We start from the raw sequence: 22604 nt of genomic DNA on the forward strand, positions 1-22604 counted from the left end.
TAATATATCAAGCTTTCTGAGTTAGGTGTTATGATTTTTGTTACTTATATTCATTTAAGGCAAGAAGTAATTAATTTTGTGTGTGTTATATTTTCACCATAAAAATGCTGTTTGTTCACTTGCATTAGTAGGACCATTTTTGTGGCCCATAAGGGAAAAGCAGTAGAAAGGGGAACTCTTGACTCGGCAAAGTGGCTGAATGCTATTTTTAGGTGTATAAGGTGATTGTTGGCCAGTCCTCTGTATTGGAGATTTGTCAGAATCTTTTGTCTTTCATATTGGAACTCCGGCATTGCGATGGGATTAGGACAATGTTGATGCCTTGGAAAACCAATACATAAATCACTCACACATCATAGTAACCAAACACAGAAATGAAGAGTGGGAATATTGAAAATTTTGCAGCAGTGGGCATCGAGTGACTAATATCAAATTCAAGCACTTTGCCCACAGCTGCACCTGCTCGTACAGTAGGGCTATATGACATCATTTTTCACTGTAACATAAATAAGAATTGTACGTTTTTGGCAAGATCAACATATTGAACAATTTCTGTCCAAGATCTGTGTCAGCCACTATGGGTGAGAATTTTTTTTTTTTTAATACGTGACATTACTGAATTTGGATATGGCATTTATAATCCCATGCTTTTTCATTTTTTTATTGTAGTAATATTATTTTGAATATTGCAAATGTCATTTTAGTTTTAAATCATTTCCGTGTATTTCTCTCTTTCTCTCTCTCTTTTTTAAAAATATGTTTCAGTATTTATTTCTACATCTGAAAGTAGATGTTTTACCTCATGGTCTGCAAGGTGTTAACTTATTGTTTAATAAATCAGTATGTGATTGAACTATAAATAAAAGATTTAAACAGTTTAAAAATAAACTAGTGGGGCCAGTATAGTATTCAAATAAGAAAAAGTAGCCCAAAATAAAAGTGAAACAAAAATGATTAATGAGTAGAAAATTGGCATTATCTCACTTCTGTAGACATATATGCATTTTCAAAATAGATTTTTTTTATTGATATCCTTTTGGAAAAGTATAAAGGATTCTCTTTTCAGTCATGTATGAAAACTATTTTGTTGTTGTAGAATCCTATTTTATCTAAATTAAATGGGAAGGAGGAGCGTTTTGGATAATTCATGGAAGCAATATTTTTCTTTTGAAGGTAGAAGTAAATATATCTAAAATATTTTTAAGCAATTATTTGTGTCATATTTTATTTTTATCCTTGTATTGGATCACAGTGAACCTTTTTCAAGCTGACCATCTCTGAATGTGACTAGTAAAGCTTTGATATTGAGCATCACCTCTATTATATGAGCACCTCCTTAAAAGACAGTATCATGTGGAACTATGACTGGTTATCTTAGAGAAGTTTTACTGTATTTCTGCTTCTGTTTAATTGTGAACAACGTGATATCTTCCTTTGGATTTTTTCTGCAACATGGCATCTACTGTAAGCTGAGTGTGTAAGAAATCTGACCATAAATTTCTGTAGTTGGCAGTTGTTGTAATGATTATTCATAAAAGTGATTGTACCATTTCAATAACTAATGCCAAAAACCTTTGAAAAGTGAAAACTAAATCCATTTCCGTTATAGCAGCCACTTGTTATTAGGGTATGAAAGGTAATAATGAGCATCAACTGTAATCCAGAAATCAGTAATTTTCCAATTTCAGAAAATCTCTTCCAAATTAATGTTCAATTTCACTGCTTGGATTGACACTGTGCAGAGATGCATTTTCTCTCAGTAAGAAAATTTACTTGAACTATTTTTTTATATAATATATTGTTAATTGCTAGTTTTCAGTAGTTTTGCAACTTTGATGTTAGATGTTTAAATAATACTAAATTTTTAACTAGCATAATTCATCAAGGAATATTAACACTTAAAACTCATGTATTGAGTAGATTTCAGAGATCAGTAATTTTGCTGCAAAAAAATATCCTATGATAATTAATTCATCATAAAATATGTGTTTATCTGTAAAACTGTAACAATGTAAGAAGTTATTTTTATTTCAATTAACACCAAATTTTAGTTAAGTTTAATTGACTAGAATTTTATTCATTCATTTTTTATTTCGTGCAATGAATAGTATAATTTTACTTGTACTCGTAATATGAGGTTTTAATTAGGAAATTACTTTATTGCATAGATGTTTATTATGTCAAGCTGACACAGTTCTGAAGCAATACGAAAGCAAACTTTATCGTGTTGAAGAAGCTAGTAGCAGCAGAAGCAGGAGAAGTGAAACAATAGCAGAACTGGAATCAAGTGTTTCCTTCAAAACACTTCGTCAAGGAAATCATGCTGACAGTGAATTTGAACTAATTTTAAAATTCTTCATGAGTTATTGCCGCCCTTTCAAAGGTATATCATATTCAATGAATGTACTTATTGAAGTGAAAATTATTTAAAGATTTTGCTGGAAGATGTTTTAGTATCTGTTGGATGCTTTTAAGAGCATTTATACATGTTGCATTGTGCATCAGTATCTATTTCTTTATATTCTGTACCAGGGCTGACCAATTTGTTGACTATAAGCTTCTCATTATAATTTTATACTTTTTCTATGCATTGGCAGATCATGTTGTTGTCTGTATTGAAAAAACGTAGAGTACACTCATTTAAAGATTGCCAACCCTATTTTAAATAATTGATAACAAAATGTATGGCATGTAAGAAAATTTTTCTGACACATGAGTGGTTTATAGATGATATCAATTAATGTACTATTAATTACAAAATAAAATGTAGAATGTGCGTACCTAATTTTGCTTTATGTAAAAGTTTTGTTAAAAAATAGTTAACCTGGAAGTTGTGGTCAAGAAATATTTTTTTTCTTGATTCATCAGTCCTATGTAGATGATTCATGTTTTTAGAATTTCCTGATTTCTCCCAAACACTTGTTGCTCTCATTCATGTTAGAGCGTGTACTTCTTGCTGCCAGTAGTCAGTAATAAATCCTTGAATATATGTATAGTACATTTATATAATAAGTTAAAAAAATTATCTTCTTTTGAATAAATTTATAGTTTTATTCAACATTGCCAGTGAAAATAAAACACTAATGTAATCAGTTAATTCCAGATTTGGTAGTCTGAAGTATGTAATGTGATTAATAAAAGCAGTAATAATTTTTGTTTCAAATAATAAAATTATTTTATGTTAGATGCCAGTATGCTGAGATTGTTGTTTAATTATAATAAAGTGTACTAAGGTAGTCTGCTTTTGTAAAAATCTGTCAAAGAGAAATAGGCCAGTATATACGTGAGTTTTAAGGAGCAACCCCATGGAAGCAAACTGTTCAATTGCAGGTAATAGGGCTGAGGTTGAACTACCAGGGTTTCACAGTGACTTTACCACTGTTGGCCTCCAAAAAGATGACATTTTAAAACAAATTATAAATTGTTTGCTAGGGAAAAAGTCAAACAGAATAAAGGAAACATGTGCAATTACATAATTCTGTTTGATTTCAGTTCTAAGCAATTTTCTAGAATGCATATTTATGGTAAGAGCTTAATTTTGCAAATAATGTGGAGGAAGACTTCACATTCAATTACTAAATGCTACGACTCTCTGACTGGCAAGGGCCTAGAATAGTTTTTGGGGATGTCTTAAAGAAAGTATATATACGTGTATAAGGCAACATACACTGGTGTGCAAAAATTAAGGACGAAGTCAAAAAATTAGCATATCAGCTGAACAAAGAGGCAGAGCAGACAGAAAGACCAATCAGGAGATTAAGTAAGGTGATGTACGGTAGCACATTCGCAAATATGCAGGTAGACGTAATGGGGGAGTGTCTGAGTAGTATAAAGCATGTTGTCGGTGTAAGATCAGTATTTCTGGCAAAGAGATTGCACGCCGTATAGCAGTTAAAATCACACCGAGTTGCTGCCTCAGCGAGAAATGGCGAATAATCAATCTGTTAGATGACATCTGGATGCTTTTACCCGAGGTCGAATCATTGAGAAGTTGGAGGAAGGCCGCAGTGTGACAAGTGTGACTGCAGAGTTCGGAATTGCTCACAGCATCGTTTCACGACTTTGGAGACAATTTCAAACTGCAGGAACAGCTATCCGGGGGTTTAGTAGTGGTCGTGCACGAGGAACCACACCCGCAGATAACCGGTATATTGCCTTACAGGCCAGAAGAAACAGGCGGCAGACAGCAGGAGAAATCGCTAGACACACAACACAGGCGACTGGACGACCGTTATCGCGTTTTACCATGGTCAGAAGACTGCATGGTGGTGATCTGTTTGCATGACGCCCTGTATGGTGTGTACCTCTAACGCCTGCCCATCGGAGAAGGCGTTCTCTTATGGTGCTTTGAACACCGGAAATGGAGAGACAATGAATGGGGGCGAGTATTCTTTACAGATGAGAGCAGATTCAGTCTGAGTAGCGATTCTCATCGCATACTCATCTGGAGAGAGCGGGGAAGCCACAATCATCCCTCGAACATCATTGAAAGGGACAGGTATGGAGGTGGCGGTGTTCTTGTTTGGGGAGGCATCATGCTTGGTAGTCGTACAGACCTTCACATCTTCGACACAGGTTCAGTCAACGGGACCCGTTATGGTAACGAGATTCTTCTTCCATATGGGCGTCTTTTTAGAGGTATGGGCGCTATGGGTCCGCAGTTCCTTTTCATAGACGACAATGCACCATGCCATCGCACAGTAGCTGCCGAACAGCTCTTAGAGAGTGAGGATATTGAACGTATGGATTGGCCGGCACGATCTCCGGATCTCAATCCCATCGAGCATGTATGGGATTTTCTAGGCAGACGCTTGGCAGCTCGTACCTTACCACCAGTAACAATTCCGGAGCTTCGATTGGTGCTGCAAGACGAATGGGCAGCAATGCCTCAACAACTCATTGACACCCTCATTCTCAGCATGGGCAGACGCTGTGAAACCTGCCTAGCAGTCAGGGGAGATCATATCCCCTATTAAAGACCGGATGTTTCTTGCTGGACACCCATCACAGGGATGTTTCGGCCTTCAGTCGCATTGCGCTCCATGCTACTTTTTCAATAAAGCTTCTTTTTATAACTCTGATTTCTCTTTAAGTGAGTGTTGCTTACATTACTCATGTTCTTACATATTGGGGATCTTACGGTATTAAATGTGTTGATTTGGAAAGCATTTGTACAAAGTTATATTGAAAAAAAACCATCTCGTCCTTAATTTTTGCACACCAATGTATCTAAGCTATGCAAAATTGGGGATAAAGTACTAAGGGAATTTTATCATTAAAATAAAAAAAAATACATCATTTTCGTGGCTGTGTTTGGAGATATGGGCTTTCTTAATGAAACTCCAGGCTAGTCCAAGAATTAACAAACAAGCTGTTAAAGGCTGTATTAAAAGCATCTTTTTCTGCATATGCTTATTCATTAATGAATAATTAATATTGGTTATCATATGAAGTATTTTTTGAAATTATATGCGAGAATCTCTATTCTAGTTTACTGATTTATTCCATTGAAGTTGTGTAATAAGTAAACATTTTTATTTGAGTTTCGAAATAATAATGCTTTTAGAAAGTAACTATGCACCTGCACAATTACAAATGGGCGTGATTATACAGTGAGATATTTTGCCAAATGATGCGATTCGAGATAATGTTTAATGTAAAAGTTGGTTATAATGTTTTACACATTTGGTTACATTGCAGTTGCTTTGCCTGCATCAATCTGCTTGCTGTCCTTAAGAAGGACAGTGTGTATAGCACATTGTTGCGCATCCTTGCATCTGAACAAGTTAACCCAAGTTTAATATTTTCCATCTGTTGTCAGGACTTTGGAAAAGCGAATATTCCTCATTGAATATGTGTTCCATGATCATGGCCAGTATACACAGAGAATGAAAGAGCAGTACGCTTGTGCCTAATTGAAACAGTGTCAGAGATTTAGGGAAACCGGATCAGTAAGTGATTATCTGTGAAGTGGGAGACCATCAATACTCATTGAAGATAAACTGCTAGACATATCAGTTGCAATACTACATAACCTCAGTAAGTCCATGCAAAAATTGCCACAGCAGGAAAACATTGGTGTTGCAATGGCACATAGGCTCTTCGAAAGAAACTTGGTCTTATCCCAGATAAAGTTCTTTAATGATCATTCACCAGTGACACTGGAAAACGAAGTCAGTTTTGTTGATGCTTTCAACAGTTCTTTTCGAACCATTCTGTTGATATATTGAACTATTTTTTTTTACTGATGAGGCATTGTTCCATTTATGAGGTTACATCCATGCACAGAACTTGCATTGATGATCAAGTAAAAATACACACATACTTCATGAAACTGCACTTTTTAACTCAAAACTCGGCATGTGGTTTGCAATATCCAGAAGAATAGTAGGCTCAATATTCATCAGAGAAACAATCAATTCTTATCATTATTGTCAAGATATCTACAAGCTCATGGAAGAACTAATGGAGGATGAAATTAACAATGCCTGGCTTCAACAAAATGGCACCACCATGCACACAGCTTGTAAGTGTATGAATTTATTGGAACATATTTTCAAAGGTCGAATCATTTCAAAGGGTTTGTAGCCGCCTCGTTCTCCAAACCTAAGCCCTCCAGATTTTAACTACTGAGGTTATGCAAAAGCTGATGTTTATCGACAAAACCCCATCCTCGCTCCCGGAATTGGAAACTGTTATTCCTGACTTCACCAAGAACATTCCACAGACACAACTTGCGAGAGGCATAATTTGTACAACTTAGAGAACATGAAGAGACATTTGCAGACATGGCTGGAGGCTTGTGGTGAATATTTCCAATAATTATTGTGAGGTAAGTGAAATTTTTTATAATTTGTGATTAATTCTCCACCAGCTTATTTATTATCCTCCAGACGCAATTTGATCACTATTCGCGAGCAAGTTGTGTCTAAGACTGCAATTAGTTAACAGTTTTCAACAAGTAGAATTAAGAATTACCACAAGTTTTATTGATGATATTGAGGTTGTTCATGATGTGGAAATAGTTAAGAAAGAATTCTTGGATAGCAAGATTTGTTTCTTCGATCATCTGAAAGCTTTACCAAAAGAGTGCTTTAGTGGGTGAAGCTTTTTAATATTTGAAGTGACCTGTATCTCTTTCCTAAAAATGACCCACTCTTCACAATTAAAAACTTGCTGTGTCAGGTAATACTGGGGAACCACGAGCTTCTGGACCTCAACTGCAAAAACCTGAACTGTCTTATCATTAGAACTCGCACCTGATTCATGCTTCATAATATTAATGCCACTTTTGTTAAAATTATCAAACTAATTCCTACTCAGCCTGAGGCCTTTTGCTTTCTGTCGGCATATCTGGCAATTTACTTACAAAGTTTGTGTACAAGGCTTTTAATTTCTTGCTATGTCAGTCACAGTATCACCTGCTTCTCATTTATCTGTAGAAGCAACTTTTCTACATCTAGAACATATGGCAGTTGGTTTGTTATTCTTGCACTTCTTCCAGTAATATACACGTTTTTCTTATTAATCCATAAGTGAAATGATGAATTGGAAATATATATGCTAAATTTGCCAATTTTTATGCACTGATATGTTTTTGCAATTTAAACTTTGTTATATTAAAGATGTGACTATAGTGAAATTTACTTATGTCATTTTACTCATGTAATATGATTCATATAATTGTTGTTTGCTTTCATCAATTTAAACATTTTTTATTTTTTATTTTTTAAATTTTAGAAGCCAAGCATCGTATTGAAGATGGTGTGAAGGAACTTAAATTGCTTGAAGCTATGAAGAAAGAATTTAAGGTTTACTAAATATTCTTCTCTACTAATCATAACCTTATTAATGAGAGATTATCTTAACATAAATTTTTCTCTTGTTGTATGTCTTAAATTTTTTAAATTGGCATTGTTGGTCAGCCGAGTAGAGAGACCAAAGTTGACAAGCACTGTTATTCCAGCTTGCATATCTGGCAGATGAATGAGTTGGCTGCTTGAGAGTTTCATGATTTTTTTCATGTTCAGTGTAAGTACTAGTCAGTTTTCTTTAAAATATCATCCACAGGGGCATTCCTTCCTATATGCAGAGATGCCTTACTGTTATTTGCTTGAAGCAAGTAATCCAATCCAATCCATATTTGCATAGCATACTTACTATGTTATTAAGTTTTTTTTTAGGAATGTGAATTGAATTTTTCTTTATATCTAGTCATCCACTTTTTCCCAGTTTCATCTGGAACTGGTTCATCCCAGTCAAGTTCAAGTTTCCAAAATTCTTAAAAAATACTTTTCGTTGGTATTATGAAAGGTGCTATCCAATCCAAAGGATCGAATAATTTTACTATCGATGATAATGTAATATGTTTTGTTTAAATATATGGACAATTTAACATCACAGAATAACAGAAAAGGTCATCTTTATTAGGGTCTTATTGCAGACCAAGAACTTTTATGGCTTAGTTTTCTACAATCGTAAAGGTTTTTATCATTAGTTTGACCCTTTATGCTTGGGCTTTCTAGCACTGTTGTTTCATTTTTAGACTATTTGTCGAGTTCAGACTCGCCTTTTCTAAGCACAGGATCCATTTCAATTGCTAGCTCAGAACTCTCTTGAACATTATCAGCATCTGCCAACACATCATCTACATAAAAATCCCTTGGCACTATATATGTGGTTTTAGGAAATCATCACCCACTTTCATCAATTGCTAATTGCTTCAATGCTGTTGTCACTAAGTATGGCACAGAAACAGTTCCATATGTAACAGTATTCAACCGAAAAACTTGCTCGTTACTTCAAATTATCTCTTCAAGAATGAATTTCTTTTGAAATCCCCAATGTTTAGGCAATTTTACCTTGTCAATACAGTTTTTGAAGCTGTTATTGCCACACTATGAAATCAAAGTCTCAAAAGAATATTAAACAGAACATCTTGGGTTCTTGGATCAGCCTTTAAAGTGTCATTTAAAGAAACACCTGATGATTTTGCACTGGCATCAAACACTGTTTTCATTTTTGTTGTTAAGCTTGACTCATTTAACCCTTTGACGCACGGTGTTCGCGCCCTGAAACCATCATTTTCCGAATTTTTTTTCTCCACTTTTTTTCCAAAATTTTTGAGTGAAAATGAATTGATTACTGATCTTTTACATTTAAATAACACAAAATGACTGTAGAATCATATATGTTTTAGGTATTAATACTTCAGATCGGATGCCTTTTAAAATTCGTTTTCATTGAGACAAAAAACTTCCTTTTATTAATATAAACAACTTTAAATTTCAAAAGTTAGTCATTGCAGGTCATAAAAAAAACCTCTGTATGTATGGCATTTGCTATGTGGTTTCAGGGCGCCACCACTGTGCCACTAGAGCATTATGTCACAATGCTTACAATCCTCTAGAGGCTTGGTGGTTGCGCTTTGAAACCACTGGCGTTTGCTTCTCAATGGCATTCACTTGCTTTTCAAATATTAATGTTTATTTTTACCCAGATATAGATAAAGGGCTTTGAAACCACAGAGTTATTTTATTACTAAACAATATATGCACCTGCCCAGAAAAAAGGTCTTTCTTTTCCAAATACTTTTCTCTGACATCAACACACTTGCTCCCCAAGCTAGTATTGTGATTTTATATATTATTTCCTGTGGTTTAAATTTAATGTAAATATACTTTGTTAAAATTAAAAATAGAAATTGCTTAAAAGTTTTATTTAAATTAAAAATATTTTCTGAATATTTTGGGACGAAATACGAATAAAATAAGTATGAATGGGAAACGAACGATCCGTACAAAGCCAGAAAGACCAAGCCCTCCCCCCATTAACATAAAAAACCACAAATTTCATGTGCCAGATGAAAAGAAACTAAATAATGCTGGACATATACCAGTGAAATTTAAATCCAGGCAGTGTACATTTTGTAGCACAAGGAAGAAACCTCATAGAACAAGATGTATGTGCGAAACGTGCAATGTGAGTCGATGCATGTACCAAAGAGACAAAACATGCTTTGAACACTGTCACAAAAAGAAAAAAAAAAGTTCTTTGAAATTAAAAAAAAAAAAAAAAAAAAACTGAGTTCTTTTTTTATCCTTATTTTATTGAGTTTTTTAATCCATTTATCCAAATGTCCTTATTATGTAGGTACTTACATTTTCACTGCTATAGAAAAATTACATAAATGTTTATTTTTTAATTTTTTCTGACGATTTACTTTGTAAAATAATGTAAAAAATTATATATAATTCAATTCTTACATTCATTTTTTTTTTAATCCTTAAATTTCGTCATTTATTGGAAATACGTGCGGAAAACGGTTAAGTTTTTTTTTTCCTATTACATCAGTAAGTTTCAAAGTCCTAGACGCGCGGTGGTTTCATAGTGCGACCACCACCCACAGAACAATGGGCAAGAGTAGATTTTTTTAAATTCATATATTATTTGTCTCTAGGATCATAATATTCAATTTCTAGAGTTTTTAGTTAAAAAAATTATAAAAATAATATCGCACGCATCAAAGGGTTAAGATAAGATAAAATGACGAAGAATAAAACTAATTTACAGTCCAATGATGAATTTGATTACATTACAATAAATATTCTTGCATAAGATTTTTTTATACTGATTATAAATTTCTGGCATTGAAGAATGTTCTTTCTCTACATAATAAAATAATTGAAAAGCCATTTCCTGTGAGTTAACAAAAAACTTTCTCTTAGTTTGAAAAGGAAGCTTAACTGAGTTGCTTCCATGCTAATCATAACTGTAACTTTAGAGAATGAAACTTAACTGTAAGGCATCTGAAGAGCTGTTGCTCCTGCAATAATCCAACCTAGTGTTGAACTCGCAGGAAAAGATAACTTTCTATTCCACTTTATTATGTTTCCATCTATTAATGCTAAAAACACATTTACACCTAATAAAATGCCAACTCTTGCTTGATTTATAAAATAATGGAGCAACTAAAACCAGATCACTAAAATTATCACTAATGTTTTAAGATAAAGACAAAAGAGGGGGGTTGTCATTTATATTTTCTATTATGAAAGAAGTAGTGATTGTCCTTTATGCTGTCTGTTATTAAAGCAGTAGTGGAAACTTTCAATACACTATTCAAACAACAAATCTCCTCCATTACTCATTACTTTGCCTTTAACATGAAATTGAACTATCTTTCCACATACTTTCTAATAATAAATAATCTTTAACTTCCATTGTTCAACAAACATCTGTATTATACTAACTCATGTTCTTCATTATGAACTTTAACAGAGAAAAATAGAACAGAGGATTCCAGAACAGAGGAAAATCATTCTCCTTAGCGTTCAAAGCATTTGCATAGGCAACATTAGATTTTGGTCGTTCTTTTGAATCTGTAGTTAGATCCGAGGGCCCACCAGCGGCCGAGCGGTAAAGTTGCTGAACACTGGTAGTTCGGTCCGAGGTTCGAATCCCGCGAACGGGGTGGCTGCATGGGCGTTTTCGTGATTTTCCCCATGTGTAACGTGTATACGAGCCAGTTTCCCTTAGAAAGTCCTCCACGAAGGCATCCCTCCCCTTAGGCAGATAGCCCTAGTGTGCTTTGCCGTATTCTCAATACACCAACCTGTATTTAGATCTGACCTTTCATAAATTTTAGGAACAAATTGTGTTGGGTGGTGAAGAAAGAAAACATTTGTGGTCTGGTCTTAAATTTTCTATATATAGTACACTGTGATAAGGTTCCCATAATGCTTATATTTATGTACACTTTTACAGTCTTTGTGCATGTTTTAAAGATTGTTGATGCATAAATTATTATTTTTTACATATTCATTTCTTTTTTGCACATCTAACTGATAGCAAATTGTGGTCTTGGTATTAGGTACATTTAGCATTTGCAACTTTGTTATTATTACTCTGATAGCCCTTTCCTTCTGACACTTTACTATTTTGTATTGTCCTTGTGTAATGTATTAAAAATTCGATTAGATCCCTTAATTTAGGGATTTCCTCTGTTTTTGAATGTCTTTCTTTGTCTGTGACACCAGAATCTAGTCTTTACAAAGCAGCACAAATTAATAATACATCACCAAAGTTTTCTATTTTCTGTCATAGCCCCTCCAAGCCACAAACAAGTTTTCCATACTGTACTTATACAGCAATCAAACTTACTGGAGATTCTGGCTTTATGTATATGTATCTGTGAACTCAACCTTAAATTACAGTTATTTAAAGTAATTTTGGTGTTCCATATTTTAACAGTTTAAGGAAAAGTAAAATGTAATATCAGCTTCAGAGCTAAAATAGTTTCCAAAATGTCCACAGATACAATATTTGAAAATGATTAATTTGACCATTGTTATGTTTCTGGTTTTAAAATATGGTTGGCAGCAGGACACTGCTTACAGATTTGGGTAAAAGTATATTTACTGGTACCCCTTGGCAATTTCTGGCAGTACATGGATGCAGAGTTTGTGCATTTCTTTGACTTGTTATTTTGGCTTTGTGTAGTGGCTATTTTTATTCCGCTAGCTCGGTACCCATGTACACATCGACCTATTTTCACTTATAAAAATATCAGAGAATTGCACAGTCTCGGCATTGTGCACTCCCTTGACTTTGTCCTTGTACACACTAATATATTTTTACTTAAAATGTCAAAGGAGCACCCAATTCTACTCTAGAGCTAAACAAAAAATATATAATTTCAATAAACTACATTTTAAATCAAACGGTGAAATAACATAAAAAAAAAAGAAATTCATCTTATAACATCTAAGCACTACACAAATGAAATATCCATTTACCTTATTTGGAAAGTTCCGTGGCACACAAAATTCCTTAACAGCATCCAAAAACTTTCATCAAACCTTCTAATGGAATACATTATGTGGTGACTCTTTGAACCTTTCTTGTGACTAGCCCATTGAAAGCCATCTGAACGATCTTTGTGTTCGACCATATGCATTTCTGTCGTACAAACAGCACACTTATAATTCCATTGAATTGCGTCCTTGTTTATTTTCTAAAAGGTATGGATGTGTCTAAGGATCGGGAGAAATCAATAAAAGAAGCACAGCTAAAATATACACAATTATATATAAATCTGATTTTACAAACTGCTGCACTAAAAGTGTAACAACCTTTTTGAATAACTGGAAGAACACCACGTATCTGCGTTTTAAGATAACATATACAGAGTTGAATTTAAATAGTTTTTTAAGCAAAATAAAAAGTTAGTATAAATAAAGGTTAAAGGCATAAAAATACAGAAACAGTTCACTAAATTTTAATAAAGTAAGCTGTTGAAGATAGAGCCGGATTTATGTATAAGCTACACAAGCTATAGCTTAGGCCCCCCCCCAACTTTCTTGGAGGCCCCGCAAAAATTGAAATATATTATAGCAGACTTATAAAGGGCCTTATATCTGAAGTAGCTTAGGGTCTTATCAAATCTAAATCTGTCTCTGATTTATTCTCTTACTACTGGCAATCAAAGCAACTAATTTTTGCAGTTATGCAAATCTTACTCAGTATGTCAGGTAGGCTACTTGAGAAAGTTTGAATTCAGTCATTTTCAGTATCAAAATCTTCTATAGTCTTCTAATCTGAAAGATGTGCAAAAAGCATTCATATGAATTTGCTTTGTTTTAACTGAGATGGCAAAGCACAGCATGGCTGTCTGCTTAGATGCTTTCATGAAGGACTTTTTAAGTCATAGTATGCATGGGGAGGGGACCCTAAAAAATTGCCAAGCTGTCTGCTGATTTCCCTTGGGTTCAAACCAAGACCGAATTTTTTGGTGTTCAACAGTCATGTCTGCTGAGGCTGGGAGGTCCAAAGTTAATTTAAAATAACAAATGTAAAGTAGAAATGTATCGTTGATTTTTATTAATGCTGCAGTGTATGTCTAAAAAGTAAGTCTTCATCTTACGTTACTGAATTTTTTCATTTTTCACGTTATGCAGTAAAGATGGAAATTTGCTGTGGTAGTTATTTTGCACGTGCATTTCATGTTAAGTGTGCATATACGAGGGCAATCTAAAAAAAAAAGGTCTCCTATTTTTTGGGGACGTAGAGAAAGTTTTAATACGGTTGTTGGCAACACTATTGTGAGTGGTGCCTTCTCCGCTACCACATAAGCACGCAGGTGCTTCGTTCGGATGCTCAGTCTTGGCTTGGCAGCCATTCGAAATGGAGCTCCCGATAAACGTTACCGCCAAGTGCGAAGTGCGCACAGTTATTCAATTTTTGAACGCAAAAGGCGTTAAACCGCTTGAAATTCACCGCCTATTGACAGAAGTGTATGGACAGTCGTGCATGGATGTCAAAAACGTTCGCAAGTGGTGTAGAGAGCTTACAGCCGGTCGTACTGAAATTCATGACGAAGAAAGGAGCGGGAGGCCGTCAATTGCCGACGAGACAATCGTAAAAGTTGAGGAACTCAACTTTCGCGATTGTTGAGTTCGTATTCGTTGAGTTTCGCGATTGTTGAGTTCGTAAAATGCGTAAAGATCGGAGGAGCTCCTGAAGCTCCTCAACGCTTCCTGAAGGGCATGGCGGCAAGCTGGTATGACATGGGCATTGTAAAACTGCCACAGAGTCTACAAAAATGCATCGACCGAAATGGCAATTATGTTGAAAAATAAAGCATTCTGCAATCTTTAAAGTGATGTAGCAATTATAGAAAATAAACGGTTCTTTGTATATCTAAAAATCTAGGAGACCTTTTTTTTTGGGAAGGCCCTCGTATCAATGCAGTAGTCAGTTCTTTACTCCAGTCGTGACTATGTAATAGTGATGCAATTAAGCAAACATTTGGTGGTTCTTATTGTATGGTCAACAGATGTGACATGTATATCGTGTGTTTTTTTTAAGTTATAGGAGATAAATTTACTGTGGTTTCAAATTAGGAAACGTGTGAGTATTCATAGCATGCCATACTTTAACTGATGTAGCAATAAAGATCAGTTATGTATAGATAGCATATTAAATGTAAATAACCATAGAGAAATAGACGTGCTTCGTTTTCCTTTTAGATGATATACCATACATATTGTTTAACTGAAAAGAAATCTAATCTAATCTGTTAAAATCTGCTGTTACTTTTTAAAGCGCTTGATATTATATGCTTCTAAAAATGCTTTTAAATTTGTGATGATTAAAGCTGCCTAAATTGGAAACTCAGTTTTCTGTAAAGCTGAAATTTTTTTAATGTTATATTTATAGTATAAATATACATTTATAGTAATATTTAACATTAAATATGGGTAAATTACTTGTGATACACATATATATGATTTATAAAATTAAATAATTTTTATATTTAGTGATTTTATTCATATATGTTTTCTAGGGTCAGAAACTGTTGAGTAAATTTAAGAAATATTCTTTTTTTACTACCTGTATATTTCAGTTGCATTTAGATCTTGTAAACAGTGGGTCATTATCATCTGTACGAAAATTGTGAAGTTATATATAAATTAACCATATGATTTAATGTTCAAAATGTATACCATCTATGCTATGGGTATGTATAAAACAGTGAAATTTAAAATTTGGCAAGTTCCGTGTTTTTTCTGAGTGATTTTTTATGACATAATTTTTTCTGGCTAGTTTATATTTGATCCAGACCGTTTTTAATCCGTTTGAGATTTGTAATCCAGTTTTTAAACTGATGCTTAATAGAAAAATGTTACCATTTAATTTTGCTCTAAATCTTGAAATGGTATACTACTAAGATTATTCACATGTTAATAACTAATTTTATTTTCTTATGTTTTAAAGCACTATGATAAGAGCTTTGCTTTCCTATTTTTTTTTTTTAAATCAGTATAAAATTTTATTAAAATTATGAAATCAAATTAAATTAACCAAAAAGCATGAAGTAAAATTATAATGCAGAATAATGAATAAATACCAGCTAATGTATATTGCGTCAGAATTAAGTTATAACTAGTTTAATAACCTGAATGACGAGTAAAGTGAATGTAAATCTAATGCTCCTGTTTGGAAGCCCTTAACCGAACTTTAAACAGCATGCATGGAATTTTTAATATGAAATCTAAAATTTAGCTGTTTTATATGTGCATTTGTGGTATACCCAACAGTTATGCTTGTTTAATAATTAATGCAAAGTATTTATGGAATTTCTATATGTAAAATTTTATTAATTAATTGTTGTAAGAGAAACTATTTAATATTATTGCACTGCCACTTCTAACTGCTGTATCTTACTAAATTTTTATTTTATATTTAAAAGTAGTGTTTATTAAAATTCCTAACCCTTTTCAACAGATCCCAATTAGTATTAATTGTCAGAGCTGTATGATATAAATTTTTGTTTAAAATCATTATCTTTAAATATTATTGTATAATCACTGTCCAGAGTAAGATGAGTTTATAGTAGTAAATAAGGGTACTGAGGGATGTAATATAATATTTGAACTGAGGTAATGTAACATGTATTGATGCATAAATTGTTACCAATCGAAAAACTAAATATGTATGACATATTAATACTGTGCATTGAGTCTGTGTTAAATCTTCTCATTTTATCTTTTCTTTTGCATTTTCAAATGCTAGGTCCTGCAAACTGCATGGATTAAGGCTAGTGAATATATGGCTGCCATTGATGAACTAGAAATGGCAAAAATGTCCATGAAAACACTACAACAAACAGAGCCTATGGCCAAGTCTCCTGTTTCTAAACTAATTCCAACTGGAATGGTAATTCTAATTTATTTTGAAAAAAAAAAAAAAAAAAAAAAAGTTCCAATAATTTTTAAACGAATGATGTATTATAATTATTGTCTGATTAAATGTATTTTTCATTTATTAACTCCACAACTGAATTTTCATTTTTAGTATAAGTGTTGTTAACTTAAATGCTTGATTGTAGAAGACACCCTTTTTATTTTAAATTTTTCATTTTATTCATAGAGCTGCACATTTTACTTTTGGAACTTAGTTACAAGAAGAGGAAATAGTGATAAAGATGAAATATTTGCATAAATGTGACTCTCATAATAAATGTTCTAAATATATATATTTATATCTTAAATTTAGCTTATCATGTCCGTAACAGTTTTATAATTCATTTTGATGCAGGGAAACTCCTTTTATGTGTACTGATGTTACCTTACCCTTGTATACTATATTTTCTAACAGATGGTGAGTAATAGTATCAGATCATTTGCAAATAATTTTAGAAACATCATAATTCTGTTCATGGAGATGCTAAAAGCATTCAAACCATGTGTACTTTTATTAAGTACGTGAAGGGGCCCATAAAGTGAAATCAATTTTGCTATTTAATGTCGTTCAGTTAAGTATCCATAATTGTGTAATTGTCTACCTAGCATTATTCGCCACAAAATTCGTAATTAGGTCTTGTCTGTCAGAAGTTCTAAATTATATATTATTCATGTCAGATATTTTATTAAAAATTTTAGCTAGATATACTTTAAAGCATCATTATAAAGCATATTTTTTAAGTAAAGTCTGTAATTCTCCAAAATCAGATCATCAGTATCCTATTAATCAGAATTTGTATTGTGATTTAGTTTTTACTTATTTTGCCTGTGTGGTTTTATACTGAATCTTCATCAAGCTGTTTTTATTTTTATTTATTTATTGTTTTGATTTGGCAGGGATTTGAATCTTCATTGTGCTGTTACAGCTTATAATAATAATATCTAAAACCCTGAAAAGAATCTTTTTTTTTTTTTTTTTTTAGCATTGCTTACTGGTTATCCGATGTTTCAAATTTCTGAAAATAGAATCCATATTGGGATTGTTTGTCATTTCCTTTATAGAAGTCTTAATGATCCTGCATCTTGATTGTTTTTGCAAACATGGAAACTCTGGGGTTTTTTATATTAACTATTAGCTATTTTTATATTAAAACTGGATTATCCAACTCTATAATAGAATAAAAGTCTCCTCAGCTGGGGACCTGAGGTTTTGTTACATTTATATTCAAAGCAGTCTGAACGTATGGAAACAAATTAAAAAAATCATGAAAGCAACTGATTTTTTAAAAATTTTTTATAGAGGAATATACATTAAATATAATTTTTTATGAAATGTAGCTATCAGGAGTTCATGTATTTGTAAAACTTGTCATTTTGACGTGATGAAAAGTACTATTTTCAGTTGAATCGGTGAGTGGGAAAACAGTACTAGTGTAAAGTCAGCCATTTTCAGATAACTGTAAAATGTTACACTAAAAACGTGGAACTAGACATAGAAATGAAAAACGGTACAATTTTCAAGACCTATTATGTTATAGGAGCCAGGCATGGCATTCAAGGAACAGAAAAACTATCTGTCCTGCACCGGTACTATTTTTTTCTTTCAACCTACAGTCCAACTTCTAGATGGCAGTAGTTGTGCAGCACTTCCTGTGGAAAACTAGATTAAAACATTGTATTTTTGTTGATGCTTATTTCTCCATTTTCGCAGTCCATTATTTCTCATGTGAGTGGTGCATTTTATTTTGTTTTTAGATTAGTAAAGTGGTGTTATTACATTTTTGATAGGTTGGAAGTTTCAGTTATGAACAATTGAGAGCCCTGGGACACCTGTTCTAAACAAGAGGGACAGGAAACACAAAGCTGATCTTCACTCATGGAAGAAACAACAGATGGACAAAGCCTGTCTTGAAGGTGCTGCTCATGTCAGCATAAAATGTAAACATGTTCTGGTCAAAGGGCTAGATTGTTCTTGTAAGCATCTCTCCCTGAAAATTTTTTCTGATACGAAAAAGATATCATCATTAATAGATTGTATGAAGGACAACCGAAAAATGAAGAAGACACGTTTTAATCGGGTTAATAAAGAGTAATCCTGTAAAAAGATGATGACCAAGATCTGAAGAGAATGCGAAATCAAGAGTAATTTTCCTTATTTTGCAATGATAGGAAGTGACCACGTTTCTGTTTGCAAACAAGCATTTATGAGCTTGTATAGTGTATCTCATATCCATGTTTAGCGTTTGACAGCCATCCTCTTATCAGGAAAATCTCTGATCGATACCCATGGAAAACGCAATAATAGACCTCGTGCCATTATTAGACAAGTATCTTGTCAAACTCAAAGAACACACTGAGTCATTTCCAACAAAAACTTTGTACTGCTCATCTTAAACAATGAAATATTTACATAGTGGTTTGAATGTTAAGTCTATGCAGTTTTTTTTAAAAACATCCTCATTTGAAAAATTGATTAAATGTAAGTATTGTTTGAAGTATTTTAATGAACATTACGATCTAAAATTTGGAAGGCCTCAAGTGGATGTTTGTTCAGATTGTGAGAATTTATGAGTGAGAATTAAGGATAATATTGTAAATGCTGCTGCGAAAAGGGTTGCTGCAGCTCAGCCAATTGTTTATAAATGTGCTAATAAATTTTATAACAAGCATTTGACATATTGCAAAATTTTGTGAAGAAAATCTACATATGTCAGCTCTATGCTTTGATTTCCTGCAGAATTTACCTTTGCTTGAACTACCTGTTCAAGAACTCTGTTACTATATACAACTGTCGATCAGCACTTTTGAAATCCATAGCATTAAGGATTTCAGGATACTCTTATGCATATAATATGTTATAAATTCATATTAAGGATATGTTATAAGTTCAGAATACTGTTATGTATATCATGAAGGAGAAGCTCACAAAGACCCTAATGAGGTATGTACCTTCTTAATGACTATTAAAATGAAATTACCGAACCTATTTTCAGATGCATGCCCAGGACAGAACCAAAATCACTCATTTGTGAGATTTTTAATGGCTTTGCAGGCAAGCAAACGATTCAAAATTGTATATCATTTTTTCCCTGTTCGAGGACCTTCCTACTACCTTGTGACAGGATTTTGGAATGATTAAAAGGAACATAAGGAAACATAATAGAGTGTATATAAGGAAACATATAGTTGGATTCAAATCTTTTATGTTTCAAATATCGGTTTACAAATTTTTATCATAAAAATATCTGATTTTAAAGAAACCAATCCTGATACTGCAGTTAGTGATAAAACTGCTGTCAAGAAAATACATAGCAAAGCAAATGCCAAAAAACTAATGATGGTCCACGCTTCTTTATTGTTTCCAGTCCTTCTGGCGAATTGCAAAAAAGGTCTCCTTTACTGGTAAGCAAGTATATCCATTCATGCATTGGTGAGCCTAGGAACATAAAGCATCTTCGTTCCAGAGACCTGCTTACTGATACTGTTTGGCCACCTAGTCTGCTTCAATTTTATTTCAAACCCGAACTTGGAGAAGTATCTATATCGGTGTCACCGCACAAAGCACTCAACTTCTGTAGAGACGTGATTTCAGAAATCGACCTTCTCTAGAAGAGTTCATTTCCGAGTTAGCTGACCAAAAGGTTTGTGCTGCTATGCGGATCAAGATGCATAAGGAAAGTTGATTGACAGGAAACAAATGATCCTGATCTTCAGCTTGCTTGATCTGCCAAAGAATATCAAGGTTGGATATCTTAATTACCCCATAAGACCTTATATATTCTAAACCCTATGTGATCCTGCCAATGCCAGCATTTTGTCTATTCCAAGATGTATTGTCATGGCAATGTGATGTGCGCTCAGTGCTCGCTGGTTGGTCACAACGGTGATAATTGCACCACTGCAGCATTGTGTATAAATTGCAAAGGTGACCATCCAGTATATTGTCATTCCTGTCCAAAATGGAAATCGGAAAATGAAATACACACAGCAAAAGTTACTAGGAACATCTCGGATGCTGAAGGCAGAAGGCAGATTCAAAGCACACAGCTTCAAACAAATGTCAAATGCCAGTGCCTTAGAATGGCACATACCATTGCCACCAAAACTTCAATAAGTATGCAGACTCCACCAAATAAAACCCAGTGGATTGCAAGTAAGAAAAAGCAAAATTCAACCCATCCCATACCCCCCCCCCCCCCCGAAAAAAAATAGTAATTCAAAGCAAATCCAAAAATAGTTTCAAAAATAGAAGCCTTAGCAACAGCTTATTTAATGACATGTTATCTGAATCTTAAAATTCAGATAGTATGGAAGTAGAGGAGAGACTAGAAGTTCCCAAGCACATACTTCCATGAAAAACTAAAAAACAGCACAGAAAGAACAAACATCAATTATAAAGGGTACCCCCCTCTTATAGAACTGTCACGTCTTCCATAAAAATTTGCTTGAAATCAAAAGTATGGTCAGTGCTTATTATCCTGGGTGCTTTTCAATACAGGACACAAACCTGAAACGGGAACAAAAAGGAAAACTTTGGAGGTTTTCGTTTGTCAGGATAGGTAATCCTGCATGTCAATGTGCCAGTGGCTCACTGGACTATTCGTCAGATGCTCTTTCTTTGATGACCTCCCTCCAAGTTGTGTTATATGTGCAAATTTTTATGATTTCGGTCGTTTCTCTTTATTTGCCTCCAAATGAGTATGTTGATCAACAACATTTAAATGACCTCATAGAGAAGCTCTGTGTGCCCTTTATCTTAACAGGGGAATTAATGGCTGTACTCTGCTTTGGGTAAGTAAAGACACCAATTCTCGGAGAAGACAAATTGAGCAAATGATCCAAGAGCCTTTGTCTCCTTAATTATGGGCAGGATACATACTTCCATGAATCTACAAGAACATTTCACGCTTCTGTTGCCATTTGGTACCTTTAGTGTTTGGAATCATCTTTACAACAGCGATCATTATCCCATTTTTGTAGCTCTCATATGAGGAGTAGTGGACCCCCATATTGAGATCCCCTTGGTTTATACTTGATAGGGCAGACTGGGAACTCTTCTCTTCTGTTGGAAAGCTCATAGAGGAAATGGTAGATGTGCAGATCGATGGTGCAGTGGAATCGGTTACTAATGCTGTAATTCAGGCAGCTATGCTCTTTATTCATAGAACATCAGGAAAAATGCTACAGTATTCAAAACCATAGTGGAATCATGACTGTCATGAAGCACTGGAAAAACAGAGAAAAGCTTGGGGAATTTTTCATAGATACCTATCCTTTTCGTAGATACTTTGTGAAACATTATAGCATTTAAAAGAGATGCAGCAAATTCACGAAAAGTAAGATGCCAGAAGGTTCCCTGGATTTCATGTGTGTTATCAATAACATAATCCACGCCTAGTAAGCATGCCTAGTAAGGTATCCTCTGCACCTAGGAAGGTTTGGGAATGCGCCGGAAAAGCATGTGGAATATATAAAGATCACTCACTTTCCTTTTTGGAAAAAAAAAAAAAAAAAGATGGCCGAGTGATTAGCACCATAGAAGAAATTGTGGATACTATTTTTGAGACATTTGCTGCTGTTTCTTCCAGCGGAAATTATTCACCTGCATATATAGAAAGAAATGAATAGATAGAAATCTCTGCTTCAAGCAGCACTCTGAGAGATATGCCATCACATTCAACTCTTCCAACTGTGAGCCTTATAATAGAGATTTTACTTGAGCCTTATAATAGAGATTTTACTTTGGTAAGTTAGAGTTTTGCTGCAGACATGTAGGTCTTGTCCGGGTCTTGATGGCATGAATTTATGAATTCTGAAACATCTGTTCAGTAAGTCACTGGCTGCCCTTCTCACTGTTTA

At 33.8% G+C, this 22604-nt stretch overlaps 1 protein-coding gene across 3 annotated transcripts in view; it reads left to right on the top strand.

The window, feature by feature from the left end:
- Nucleotides 1–22604, top strand: part of LOC118199219 (E3 ubiquitin-protein ligase SHPRH) — a 248889-nt gene that overhangs the window by 169325 nt on the left and 56960 nt on the right. For all 3 annotated transcript variants that reach the window (XM_085809803.1, XM_085809804.1, XM_085809805.1), the window contains exons 16-18: nt 2169–2383; nt 7741–7811; nt 16576–16719. In XM_085809803.1, the coding sequence (XP_085665929.1) occupies nt 2169–2383; nt 7741–7811; nt 16576–16719 (430 nt within the window). The remainder of the gene's footprint in view (nt 1–2168; nt 2384–7740; nt 7812–16575; nt 16720–22604) is intronic.

Source organism: Stegodyphus dumicola, chromosome X2 (assembly GCF_044657685.1).
Source record: "Stegodyphus dumicola isolate Sdum_Otavi_A_Nest chromosome X2, ASM4465768v1".
NCBI lineage: Eukaryota > Metazoa > Arthropoda > Arachnida > Araneae > Eresidae > Stegodyphus > Stegodyphus dumicola.